Source organism: Mytilus trossulus, chromosome 5 (genome assembly GCF_036588685.1).
Source record: "Mytilus trossulus isolate FHL-02 chromosome 5, PNRI_Mtr1.1.1.hap1, whole genome shotgun sequence".
Classification (NCBI taxonomy): domain Eukaryota; kingdom Metazoa; phylum Mollusca; class Bivalvia; order Mytilida; family Mytilidae; genus Mytilus; species Mytilus trossulus.
Window position 1 is genome coordinate 36,037,694 of NC_086377.1, and position 15,124 is coordinate 36,052,817.

General features: G+C 32.8%; 1 protein-coding gene across 1 annotated transcript in view; it reads left to right on the top strand.

Annotated features, from left to right (window-relative positions):
• Positions 1-3,932: 3,932 nt before the first annotated feature.
• Positions 3,933-15,124, top strand: part of LOC134717898 (uncharacterized) — a 43,948-nt gene continuing 32,756 nt past the window's right edge. The window contains exon 1 of the mRNA XM_063580395.1: positions 3,933-4,048. Within this exon, the coding sequence (XP_063436465.1) occupies positions 4,047-4,048 (2 nt within the window). The 5' untranslated portion in view covers positions 3,933-4,046. The remainder of the gene's footprint in view (positions 4,049-15,124) is intronic.

Below are 15,124 nucleotides of genomic sequence, written 5' to 3' on the forward strand. Positions count from 1 at the left end.
AAAAAACAATAACAGAGTTACCGTTCATTACCGGGAGCCAGTTATATTATCTAAATTTCTTACTTTTATATACATTTCTTACGACAAAACATTTTCATATCATTAATTTGTGTTAAAATTTTTTTTTTTATGGGAGTATATCAATTGAAAAAATAAATTTAAAACAAGCGATAAGGAATGTTATTTTTCACTAGATAGGGTCCATGTGGACCCTTTGGCTAAAATGGCCGTATTTTCACATCACAATTCACTCTGTGTGCAGACAAACCTGTACTTCTAGAAAAGTTTTAAGACATAGCATGCCCTAGATAAATAAATTTCAAAAATAAAAACTTAACAGGATTTTGCAGTGCTCTTTTTTCATTTCTCCAGAAGGTACCAAAATAAACTAAGTTGAGAAAGAGATTTAAGATCTTCCCCACAGGTAATTATTGGATTGAACTGTTTTGTTTGAAATGGGCAATAGATGGACAATATATATGTACATTACATGACAATAATTGGTGACTTAACTGTGTACCGGAGTGGACCATATCAAGCAAAAAAAAGTACACTGCAAAATCCAGTTGAGTTATAAATTTTCTGAATTATACAATGCTTTTGAATTCTAGTTATCTAGGCATGCTTTGTATTCAAACTTTTCCAGATGCACAGGTTTGTCTGTACTAGTTCATAGTAAATTTTGAGGTGAAAATGCAGCCATTTTAGCCAAAAGGTCAACATGAACCATAGTGTCCGCATATCTATGATTTTTATAGATCGGTTGAAAACCCCCAAAAATCAGTCAAACTTCTCAGACTTGCTCCTGAGAACCTTATAAACTGTTCTTTCCTATACCGATCACTAACGATGTTGTACCATAAACCGATAAACGATGTGCAGCTTTGTTTGGAAGGGAAGGGGGCTGCTTCAATACTTAATTGATAGAGGGTTTCGCTAGAGCTCTGTTACCCCAACCTTTTTATATAATCTAAAACTGCAAGTTTTGATAATCTAAAATCGATTTTACATATATCCCTATTGGTCAATCAATTTTTCCAAAATTAAGTTAAGAGAGGGGGGTGTGGGGGTCAGTGAAAAAAACTATGTGAATTAAGTTTTTTATTCTTCATTGAACTTTTGATGTCATCCCTAAGACTGATCTACTATAACACATATAGTGTTATAGTAGTCTCATTATAAGACCATAATGAAATATAAATTCGATAAAAATATGAAAGAAGTTTAATAATCAACAAAAGGCATACTGAGAAAACACATATGGGGCGTATATACACTATGATGTATATAAACTGGTTGCGGGTGCAGGAATTTCTCGCTGCATTGAAGACCTGTTTGTGACCTTCTGCTGTTGTCTGTTCTATGGAGTTGTTGTCTCTTCAACACATTCCCCATTTCCATTCTCAATTTTATGGCAATAAGATAATATTTTGGAAAAATAGAGAATTTAATTTAAACTGTCAAATAATGTGTCATGCCTAGTATGCTAGTTTGTTTGTCGCAATGCGCTTCTTTCAGTCCGGAGAAGATTTCTCTTCCAAATATGGTGTCCATGCAGCGTCTTATTATAATTAATATTTTAAAAACTTGTGGTATCAGGTTTGCCACTCCCCGAACGTTTCGTGAATGATTCAGGCCTCATCTTGTTGGAAATAGAGCCAAGAGTTTCAAAAAAATAGGACTTACCTAAAGCTAAAGTCATTTATGCTTTAGTGAAAACTGTTGTCGTGTAACTTCGATTGGCGTGAACGGCGTCAACAATTTTATATAAAAAAGAAGATGTGGTATGATTGCCAATGAGACAACTCTCCACAAGAGACCAAAATGACACAGAAATTAACAATTATATGTAACCGTACGCTCTAAACGGCCCCGGAATGACAATGTAAAACAATTCAAACAAGGAAACTAACGGCCTTATTTATACAAAAAAATGAACGAAAAACAAATATGTAAAACATAAACAAACGACAGGCTCCTGACTTGGGACAGGCCGCACATTTATACATAATGTGGCGGGGTTAAACATGTTAGCGGGATCCCAGCTATCCCGACCTCTTACCTGGGACAGTGGTATAACAATACATCATAAGAACGAACTATAAAATTCAGTTGAAAAAGGCTTAACTCATCAGATGGACAAAAATACACGAGAACGTGGCCGGGTATTTGTACATCCCAACAACAAAAAGACACTAGGAACAGATCTGAAAGTACTCGCAGTTCACTGACAGGAACAGATCTGAGAGTACTCGCAGTTAACTGACAGCTAGTTCAAAGCCACTAACAAACAATAATCTGTTCATACTTTTAGTATCCGAAACAGAGTATCAAATTTACGGGTATAAAACATTTTTAGGAAAGAACCAGGACTATTTGTCCGGCCAGTACAATGCGCATGTCACTATTTGTGTGTGCGTGTAATATTATCTTCAGTAGCACCAGGGGGTAGCATATATGTTTGTAATCTTTATTGTAAGGGCCTTATCTTGTTACTGGTAATTGTAATAGTTTTTTCTTTCTTAATTTATATACTAGTACATAGTCCAATCTGGATTACGAATAATAAAAACAAATCATATATATTCCATATTTATTACTTCATCTATTTTATTTCCGTGATGTGGTCGAGGTGACACGGTGTGCTCTTTTTCCCAAATACCTCTTTTCTTTTTTCTCCAAACCCCACCTTTAATGTCCCCTATATGTCATAACCCACTTTTTATAATTATATATCCAACATCCCCACTTTTTGCACATGTATCCTCAAACCCCTCCCCTTAATATATATCCCATTCCAAGAGCTACTTGCAATATTCATTTTTGGAATATAATTATATTTTATTAAGTTAGACATGCCATTGTTAAGGCCTTTCTCAACAACTAGTACTCTTGATTTGAAAATCATTTCCACCATTCATTCGGCTGATTCGAGTCGAATTATTTAGTAAAACTATAGTTCTACGAGCAATTACATTTTATTTCCCATTTTCCTTGTGATTTCAATTATTTTTGAGTCTCTCTCTTTTTTTTTATAGATTTTATCATTCTTTGAAGTTCATACTTTCGTATGCCGTTGTCAAATTCTGAAAACTGCAAAATTTATCACAAACGTTGATATCGCCGAATTCAGTCGTGATCTTAAAATTGAAAATCAGTGATCGAATTAAGCGCGCCCCTCCTTGTGCTACTGAAGATAATATCACAAATGTCAAACGCACTCCCAAACGCACATAATATGCCATGCGCATTCCAATGGCCGGACAAATAGCCCTGGCATTATTCGTCCGGCTAGCTGGATAAATAGCCACTCCGTTTAGGAAACAATTGCGCTTTTTGGCGCATCTGTTAGTATGATTGACATGAAACTTTACATGAATTGTGGGATTAATATAGTGTTGCGTTATACTTTCTCAAAATGCGCGGAATACGCAAAACAATTTTCTACAAGTGAAAATTCTTCTTATTGTGTACCAAAAAAGGGAAGGGGTATTTTTAGAGATATAGTTTTTAATATTACATCAAATATGAATTTTCTCTACATTAATATCTTCCTTCGTTTATACAACTAATTTTTTGTTTGTATGTTTTTTTTTATCGATAAACAATAAAGTGTTATAGATATGATATTAAATTTTCAACTATAACCACCTACATTTGTATGTTTATATACATTAGGTACCTTCGGAAAACCGAAAATTTCATGAAAGTTGTCTTATTACAACATGTACAAATTGTTTACGACCCTCTCTAATAGAAAATATAGACATCTTCAATAGAGTGAGCATAATTTTATCCATATTATTGCGGTACAATACTCCGAATGTATGCATCTTTCCAGACATCATCCAATCAGGTTTGACATAAAACTCTCATATTACTGCAGTGGTGTTCGCATAACACGTGATATTTGTAACATTCAAAGCTACGTTGTTTTGAACACACGACAGTTAATTATTGATATTTGCTTTTTTGTGAGACTTTTATCCGAATATTTCTGAAATTTGTGTGAAAGTTAGAAGAAAAGGTTTTTGTGAATATCCAAAATGTGAGTATTTATTAATTTATCAATCCATTGTTCATTACTCTTCATTGGTTGCATAGTACACTATAAAACTATTTCACGAAATTGGTGAACCAATGTATCCTGGGCTCATAGATCAAACTGTATCACATTTATGCATTTTATTCTCTTTTGAATTTATTTTTCACTTAGACAAATTAGAGATGTTGTTTGTATGTGCCAATAAATAGCAGCACATGACCTACAAATATATGTTTTCGGATAGTTAAACACGATTCCTGCTTTTTAAAAGTTAACTTTTGAGAGAATTATAAGAACGGGTAGAAAAACATTTATTCAACATTTTAACAAAAGAGGCAGATACCTTTGTAAAGCAAGAAAGGTTCGTTCTATTGATACATGTAGTTGTTCTTAGTAGTGAAAATATAATGCGTAGAAATCTTAAAAGCTAGACACAGGACGCTAACACCACTCCTTTGAATTCTATAAACCACCCTCCAAGGGTGATAAAGAGACGTCAAACCTTAGTGATTCATTCACCATTCTACCATCTAAAATGGACACGACAAGGACGCGACTAGTGACCGTCAAAGGTAGACACGAATAGTCACGTCATATGATATCCTATTCATACCCGGAGCCAGGGGGGTTCGGTTCGTTCGGACGAACCCCCCCTTGAAAACAAATAAGCACTGTTAAAGTCGATGTTCTGTTCGAATTGTGACTGTTAAAGTCGAGTTTGTGAGTCAAACGAACCCCCCTTTGGAAATTCCTGGCTACGGGCCTGCTATTGCTGGAACATCCAAGTTGGGTGGACACCTTTGAAAGTTGACGTAAAAAAAACAAGTCATCGGGAATTTAGATAGCAGCTTCGTGGATTTATGAACTCCCTGACGACATCCCAGTGGTACGAGTTAACTTTTTTGGTACGAGTTAACTTGCTTCTGTTTAACATGTGTTCAGGCTCGTTCATTTCATGATCATTAAAATCGGAAAAAATGCCAGTTCGGATCGACCATCCTTCACGACGTTTGGCTCTGAAATTACGTACCAATTCATCATTTCCGACATCTCCTACCCCGTTGATATGCAAAGCCAAAGGGTCTAAGACCCATCACGCAAGTACTAGATTAGGTAATTCAATATGATGCTCATTAAAACATACGGATCTCCTGTAATTGGTGATCTTCTTCTTCTTCATTTTCTGATATACAGTTACAGCTTCATTATTATTGAAGATTACGAACTGTTGCATGCGCGGAGTATATGATATGAACAAAAAATTATCTTTTACTTAGTAGAATACTTGGTGATATTTACATGAAAGAAAACAACAAGTGATTAAAAATATGTACATTGTTATTTATAGAATTAAATTATGTTGTGGAGAACAGTTGGTGTCAACTGATCTCTGTAAATTTCAATGGTTTGACTTGCTACCACAACTTGTGGCAACATGTTCCATTGAATGATTGTTTGCGGAAAGAATGACCATTTGTAAATGTCTTTAGAGGTGGACATTTGCCGAAATGTTTGAGTATGGAATTTTCTTGTTCTAGTATCTGATGGTATGAGGACTAGTGATGGGATTCAGGGATCTCCATGGATGAAAATTGAACCATGGAGGAACTTTCACCATCATAAATTGTATCTACGCCGTACAGTGTAGCGGTATCGAAAGTATTTCATTCCTCCACATAAGGATAGGTGAACATGCTAATTCATTGCTTATTTAAATTATATTTTCATTATAAATACTATATAGAAGTATATGTATTTTCCATAATTGCCGTTTGTAACTCTTCAAAGGACAAGCCCTCATGCCCCCTCCCTTTCCCTTAGAATGACAAATAACTATCACAAAGGTCACCATGTAGTTTTCTTGCTTTTTTTGGTAATTGGTATGGGGGTAAAAAATCATGTGGAGATTATTTTTCACGGACACTGTCAAATTCAGAAGTCATGAAACCATTACCGGTATGGTTGATTTGCAGCAACGACAAAACGAGTCGTACGGGTTAAAAAAAATGTATTTTTTAACAAACGTTGTCAAATGAAAAGGTTTTTAATGACTTTATTTAGCAAATCCATGCTATGCAACATGCATCTTTCAAGTCTGAATAGAAACCGGAAATGCGGATGTATCATTTTCATTGTAAACTACGAAATGAATTCGGAATTACGATACGATATTTCTTTACAGGAAATATTAAAAGTTTATAATTTTTAACTTTTAAAGTAATTCTATATTATCGTTACAAAACAGCAGTATTCGAGCTATTTGAAATGAAATAATAATTACTGTTTTACGTTTTATTTTGTAAATTTTAAAAAGGGGGATGCTGATTGCGTAAGTCAAAACAAAAGCATGTGTTCGACTTGTTAAAATTTGTAACTGGATTATTAATTTATTTATTTAATCTAAATTATCATAAGCATTTGCAGAAACTTAGTTAAATAATTCGACAAATGAATCGTCTATCTTCAGATAATATTCTCCTTTCTGGTTTGTTGATCTACCTGTACAAGCTCATGTACAAATGATTAGCGATTTTAATCCCGATATCCCCTAGGCGTGAGAACTGTATTGGATTATACTATAAAAAAAAGCCTGAGTGTTATGCAATTACATGCATTTGATTAAAATTGCTACAAAAATGGCGTCAGGCTATAAAAACGACCACAGTTTCGAACGATGGCGGAAGACAATTGAACGATGGAGCAAGTCATTTGACCATGGCGGAAGACATTTGAACGATGGCGGGGCGCCATCGTTAAACAGGTCATGGAGATCCCTGGGATTGCAATGAGTCCATGGATGACCTTGTACAATGTAGAACATGATAAGTCTGGTTTTGAGACGGCGGTCACTGAGTGAGGGCCATTGTAGTTCATTTAACATGGATGTTACACTACTGGTGTTGTGGTAATTGTTACATACATATCGGGCCGCACACCTCTGTACCATTTCTAGCTTATTTTTATAATCTGCTGTGTGTGGATCCTATAGACTACAGGCATATTCAAGTTTTGGTCTCACTATTGATTGGTAAGCACGGGATTTGATACTGGAGTTAGAAATTTTTAAGTTTCGCCTAAGAAAGCCAAGAGATTTATTTGCATTTGATACGATGTTGTTGTAGTGAATGTTCCATTTTAAGTTAGACTGTAGGGTTACGCCAAGATATTTTGCAGATGTTACTAATTCTAAAGTATGGTTATGAAGGATGTAATCGTGTTTAAATGGTTGTTTTTGTTGTGTGATGGTTAAGATAGTGCATTTTCCAGGATGGAAAGCCATGAGCCAATCAGCCTCCCATTTCGCTGCTGCATTAAGATCTTTTTGTAAATTTGTGCAGTCTTGTTGACATGTAATTTCTCGGTATATAATACTGTCATCAGCGAAGAGTCGTAGTTTGCTGTGTTCCAGGTATTCTAGAAAATCATTAATGTATATTAAAAAGAGTATAGGCCCAAGGACAGTTCCTTGGACAGATCGCAATTGTGGTATACCTTGTATAATGTATATATAATATTGGTGCCAGTATCGTAACTTTAAAAAAACCATCTCAGAGCATTGCCAGACATCATTATTATTTCATGTATTTGGTCTAACTCTATCTGTATTTAATCCATACTGAAAATTGTAGTTTTTGGTAAGTACTATTTCTTGATACATTAAAATACATGTAGGTTTGACAGTGATAAACTAAATACTACAAATGAGTAATTACTTTGTAATTTGTAAGAATAGTACATGTATATATAATATTGATGAAAGGCAAGTTTTAATTCATGACATTTGTGGCAGGATTGCTTCCCTTAGAAAACGTAGTAGATACTTAGTCAGCCGTAAGCGGTTGAGCTAAGGAAGTACTTCTTTAGCTCAGTCGGTTAGCGCGCTGCCTTGTACCACAAATGTCCCGGATTCGAGTCCCGATGGAGACAAGCAATTTTGTAATGAAATTCGTGCTCTCCGGTTACACAATCAAAGATGATTTGACAAAGTTATTTTGTCTGTGACATGCTTCAAAAAGATAAGATCTTAATATTGCCTTAGACTATAAAATATATCTTTCAAATTATGAACCAAAGTTTATATTTCCCAGGTATTCATATGTTTTGCACACATTTTTTTTTACCCACCTACACTGTATGATAGAAGAGGGACATTATGTTTTCTCGTCTGTGGGACTGTTTATCCGTCTATTTGTTTGTCTATCCAGCTTAAGCCAAGTTCAGGTTAAAGTCACTGCTTCATACTTTGTTCATATGATGTCTCATGTTAAGAAGTTTCTGTCAGTCACATGTCCAATGTCCTTGACCTCATTTTCAGGATAACTATATTAGGCATGTGTGTACCTTGCAAGGTCCATGTCCATCAGACAGTTTTCACTTGACCTCAACCTCATTTCATGGAGCAGTGAACAAGGTTAAGTTTTGGTGGTCAAGTCTCATATCTCAGATACTTCAAGCAATATTTATAGTGTATTTGGTGTATGGAAGCACTGTAAGATGTACATGTCCAAATGACAGGTGCCATCTGACCTTGACCTCATTTTCATGGTTCAGTGGAATAATAGTTTTTGTGTTTTGGTCTGTTTTTCCTTTATGCAATAGGTCTACTATATTTGGTGAATGGAATGATGGTAAGGTGTACATGTCTAACTAGCAGTTGTCATCTAATCTTGACCTCATTTTCATGATGAAAGCTAAGTTTTAAAAAAAATGTCTTTTTTATAATACTGAAAATTACTATCATATAAAAAAGAAGATGTGGTATTATTGCCAATGAGACAACTATCCTCAAAAGACCAAAATGACACAAACATTAACAACTATAGGTAACTGTATGGCCTTCAACACTGAGCAAAGCCCATACCACATAGTCAGCTATAAAAGGCCCAGATAAGACAATGTAAAACAATTCAAACAAGAAAACTAACGGCACTTCATACTATATATATATCCAATAGGTCAACTGTATTTGGTGTATGGAAATATTTAAAGATCTCTATGTCCATGATGTCAGTCGTGTAGGTTTTATTTGACCTCGACCCCATTTTCACGGTTCATTGCTCATTGTTAAGTTTTTATAGAACTCCAAAAAATTTTTTGGATTGTATAATGGTATGATGTTGTGCGTCTGACTGTGTGGTCGCTGTCCGGAGACACATTGGTTTAATAACTTTAGTTTGAGTGAATAGATCTTCATGAAATTTTTTCAGAAGATTCAATACCACAAAAATATGTTGGAATTAGGGGCCAAAAAGAAGCATGTTTCTGGTTCCAAAACAATCAAGACAATAACTTGTGTTTTAAGTGTATGGATCTCTCTGAAATTGTACTACAAGGTTCAATCCTGCAATGGATTTTTACCATTTTTGAAGGGCTTCCTTTTTTTTAATTTTTTAAAATTTTGAACTTCGTTTTAAGAAGAAATCTTTAATTGTGCACATAGTTTTTTTTTAGATCTTTGACCACATAAATTTTGTGACAAAAACCTATATTATGTCAAAAATTTTATCACAATCCAAATTCAGACAGAATCAAGCTTGAATATTGTGACCAAATTTGCCCCAACTGTACAAGGTTCAACCACTGGGGTCTTATAAAGCTGTGCCCTGCGGAGCACCTGGTTGTCTTTTGGTCTGTTAAACTATAAGTAGTAGGTCAACTATATTTGTTGTTACTTGTATGGAGGAATTGTTAGCTGTAAATGCCTGTCTGGCATGGTTCATTTGACCTTGACCTCATTTTCATGGTTCATTTGTCAATGTTTGATTTTCTTGGTTGATGTTAAGTTTATGTGACAGTTGTAATAAAACCTTTATATTTATGACCATCAACATAATATCAGTGATTAGTTAAGAAGGAGAGACATTTCAATGTGTACATGTGCACTCTTGTATCATTTCATGATGGTCATTTGAGACTTTGAATTACCTATTTTTACAAGAATTGTAAACTTGTACAACACCTGCCCTGGGTGTATTAGTTGCTATAAAAGTCTTCTGAACTTAAAGGTAACTGACAGTGACACTATGTAAAAAGGTAATTGCTGTAAATTGAAACAACAGCTGCTAACATGGCTAATGCAAATATATCAAGAAATTTTCCAGAATTTTTCTTTTGTAATTTACAAAGTTTCATCGTAAGATTAAGCTGGTTATGCTTCATTTGTCATGTTTATATTTCTTTCCTGTAGTCATATAGCATTTAATAGTACCCTTAAGAATACTTGTTTTGATCAAGGAAGGCTGCACTATCATATGTGATGTTTTTTATGTACACCTAAAGGCATTGTAAAGTATTTGGTAATTTATGGGTGTTATTCTTATATCATAAACACAGAACCCAAAAGGCTATAAGCTACCAATGTACCCTATTGTTGCCTACATGAATAATTACTTCACTGTTAACCTAAATTTACTAATCTGTATCAGCTAGAATATTTTCTTTAACCTTTGGTTTAATAGATAAAATACATGAAATCTTTTGTTTTGTTGCCATCTAAGACATCGTTCAGCAGGTTTTGAGCTAATTTGGCACAAACTTAAACCCTCTACAACCCTATTAATGGTCAAAAGGCAAAGATGGAAGAGTCAAAATATTTACACTGTGAACAGAACCCACCTCCTCTTTGTTGAAAACTTTTAAACTAGCAATTACTTATTTTAAACATCAGTTAATTTATACCAAATATATTAAAAAAATCTTATACAAAGTTTCCTTATCTTTTGAGCTTCCAGCTTACCAATCGAAAGATTTTGCAATGTTTTATGACCAGTAAATGAAAATAGCACTCTCCATACAAGTCACAATTGGGCAAAGTAAAAAAAAATGGTTCCTTGCATATATAGCAATATTCATCAGCCATGCTGATAATTTGATTGTATTATTTGATTTCAAATGATGTGGCCTGATGTGTAGAAAATTCCTGCAAAATTTCTTTGGAAAATCTCAAGTATTAAAAAAGTTATGTTAAAAAAAGACGCCAAAATTGTCAGGAGTGCAACACTTTTTTGTGACATTATGAAAAAATACTTTTTTTTCAAGACACAGGAAATTGTTTTATGGAGTGATATGCCATAAATTCTTATTTCTTTGAAAACTGTTATATCTTAGCAATGAATTTAGCTCAAAATGAAGCTTTTCCATTGAACCATATTGATACAGATGTGTTTTGAAAAAAAAGTTGTGCCATGTCAGGAGTGCAACACAAAAATTAGTATTACTGAGGAATAGACTGAATTTTGAACAAATGACTCACACCTAAACATAAACAAAGGTCAATACTGTGAAACAAATATGTCCTTTCTAGAATAAATAGTTTATGTACCTGATTATTGATATAAATAATGTGTCAGAGTCAAGTAAATAAGGCCTCCCTATGAGTGTCAGGAGTGCAACTTCGAAGTTTAAAGACTCACACTTAAAAAATGCAAAAGCAAATATATGGTTCTGCTTTATTTTTCAAAAGATACTATACTAGATACAAGATTGCACCCAAAGAGAAGTCTGATAGACAAGGAACTTTTCTTTTAGAACCATTTCTTTGATGTCAGGAGTGCAACACTTTTAAAATACCATTTTCTTGGACTTACATTTTAAGATAATTTCACCTACTAGTGACTTATATGCATCTAAACATGTTTTCTAACTGTTTAGGTTACATGTTTGAGGTTTAATAAATTCTTAAAGGTAGGTTTCAAAGCAGGACTTAGATCCAAGAATTGTTTTTTGTCACAGACAAACATATTTTTATGCTAAATATTCATATAATTTTCAAATTATGGAAGGTAATTGTCTTAAACTTTGTCATTTGATTAGGAAATAACCATATTTCATTTTACAAGTTTTAGAATGGTTTCATGTAACACTTATTTAATTATTATAATTGATATAACAAACTATTAATTGTGTTGCACTCCTGACATGGATTTACCATAACAAACCATTTATCACATTCTGAGTTCAATTTTAAGACCCAACCTTTCAATGAATGAAAGATTGGAAAGATGGTTGTGAAACTAAGCTTTAGAGTAACATCAGACAGTCTAAGTGCTTACAAAGTCAACAACAACTTCAACTTTGAGGAGTAGAAAATTGAGAAAAACAATGAATTAAGATCCTAATCTGAAGGTTAATCTAGACAAATATAAACAAAGAAAGAATAAAGAAAACAAAACAATGTAACACTTCATTCAAAAGACTTTGACCAGAATTAAAACACATATGAGAAAAGGAAAACAAAACAGAGAAAGTGGTAACAAAAGAGAAGAAGAAACTTGACACAAGCTGAAAAAGTTGCAAACCAACAGAAAATTGTCCAGTCATGTAGCAAAAGTACAGATGGACTAACAATACCTAAAAAAATCAGAAAGAGAAGTCAAAGAAAAAGACATTATCTGCCTGACCATTCCAAATCTTGTGCTAAAACAATTGAGCATATCATATCCAAAGCTACACCAAGGTGGTTGTCAGAGTTAATGAGAACTGATGCCAGCTGAGTACAAGAAATTGATGAGTTTTAAAATGTTGAAGTATAATCAAAGATGAGGAACCCCTTAAATATCTGAAAACTGTTGAAAAGAAAATGACATTTTCAAAGAGTTCCTTTTAAGTTCTAAGTCTAAGTTTTTTTAGGTAGCCTCTATTCTTTTTGAAAATGCCAGTTTCTTTTCAAGTTTCCAAATCTATTAAGGATCTCTCAACTTTGTTTCCACTTCAGCACCCATCAACTTCTAGCACACTTCCATCAGTACTTTAGTTCTTTCTAACTACCTTGGTTTAGCTGTGGCTATGATGTATTCAATTGTTTTACAGGGCAAGATTTGTGTTTGTCAGGACAAATTTTTCCTAAACTAAGTCTTCTCTTTCTGTTTCTCTAGATGGTGTATCTTAACCTGTACTTTTACTTATCAACGGAATATTTTTCTGTGGGTTTGGATTTTTTTTGGATTGTGTAAATTTATTTTTCTCTTCTGTTGCCAATCTCTCTATTTTTTCTTCCATTTATTATAACTATGTTTTTTGATTTCAGGTTAAAGTCTTTGTATTTAAATTAAGTTTTACATTTCTTGTGCTTTCTTTGGTTATATAATGTCTAGTGTGTCCTTTAGGTGGATCTTCTTTCAGATTTTTTTCTCAATTTTCTGCTCATCAAAGTTATAGTCGATGTTGACTTTGATGGTGTGTTTTGGTCCCTTAGTCTGTCTGATTCTATTCTCAAGTAAGTTTAGTAAGTTTAGTTTCATCAACTATCTTTCCCATCTTTTATTTATTTTAAGGTTGGATAAGCAAGATGAACTCAAAATTTGAGAAACTTTCTAAGATAAAAATATTGAATATATATGCAAACACTTTTTGTTGGGGTAAATTCATGTCAGGAGTTCATAAAAATTAACTGTTTGTTATTACAGTTATAATAATTTAATTAGTATTTCATGAAACCATTATAAAACTTTTGAAACTGAAATATGGTTATTTCTCTTAAAAATGCACAGTTTATGAGAATCCTAAATTATATAAAAATTCAAGAATTTTTGATTAGGACAAATATACTTAAAACTAATAAATCTATAAGTCCTGCTTTGAAATTCTAAAAGAACATGTTTGTTATACAGGATTGCTATTTGTTTATATTTAGGTGTGAGCCATTTAAGCAAAATTCATCTTTTCCTCAGTAACATTATTTTTTGTGTTGCACTCCTGACATGGCACGACTCTTTTTCAAAACACATCTGTATCTAAAAGGTTCAATGGATAAGCTCCATTCTGAGCTGAAATCATCCCTATGACATTCTAGTTCTAATATACATAAGAATCTATGGCACATGTCATCATATTACAAGTTGCTGTGTCTTTCAAATAAAACATTTTTTTTCAAATGTCAAGAAAAAGTGTTGCACTCCTGACAATTTTGGCATTTTTTTTTAATGTAATTTGTCTAATGCTCAATATTTTACAAAGATATTTAGCAGGATTAATCTACACATCAAGCCACAACACTCAGCCCATTTTGACATTGCAATCACTGTTATTTAAAAAAATAGTAGAGAAATGTGATGAGATGTGAATTTATTTATACAATAAGTGATATGTATGATATAGCTAATAAAAATATTGTTTAAATGAAAATAAAATGTCAAATCTGAAAGGCACAAATGTATATAAACACTTAATCTAGAAAGCATGGTATGTTTTGATAATGGATAAACTATTTTGTTATGATATATATTGAATGTCAGGAGTGCAACAAGATAGGGTAAAATAAAGTACCTTATATAGGTAATAATTTAAAAAACAATAAGAGTTCAGAAAAATTTTGAAGATTGCAGATCTCTTTTTCAGCTGTCAAACAACAATTCTGATGGATATTTAATGGAATTTAGTTCATAGTTTGGTAACTTACCCTCAATTGTATAAGAATGTGTCAGAAAATCCAATTTAAATATGGTCTGAAGTGCATAAGATGCATAAGGTAAAACAGAAATTACATTCAAATGACAGATTTAGGTCCTTATAAACCATCAATGATTAAAAAATTTAAAAAATCATGAGCATTTTGTTCTAGTTTCTGTATTTTAGTTTGGTGTATAATATGTCAGGAGTGCAACAAAAACAGGGGAAATTGGATGTATTTTCTGTTAGATACATCTTTTTTCTTAAAAGATTTATCTATCATTTTTTTTTGTCATTGAATTTAAAAAAGGGTTAATTTTAATAAGGAGAAGGTTGTTTATCAACTAATTGATGAATTATTTTTTAATTAAAACTTTTTTAATCAACTTTAAATGAATTGATACAAAAAATAGCCAAAAACATTAAAAAAAATTATAATCAAAGATGAGATTATTAATTTTTGCATTTAAAGTAATGTTTGGATTTCTGCAATCAAATGGGGTGAAAAAAATATTAATATTTGATAGAATTTGTTTGAAATCATATTCCCAAAAGGTATACTTGATTTAATTTTTTTCAATTGGTTTATGTCAATAAAGTAACAGAACTTTTTTGTTTCTTTATACTTTTTAATATCCTTTTGGATTTATTAACTTAAATGTATATGTATCAAGATACTGTAAAAGAAAATGG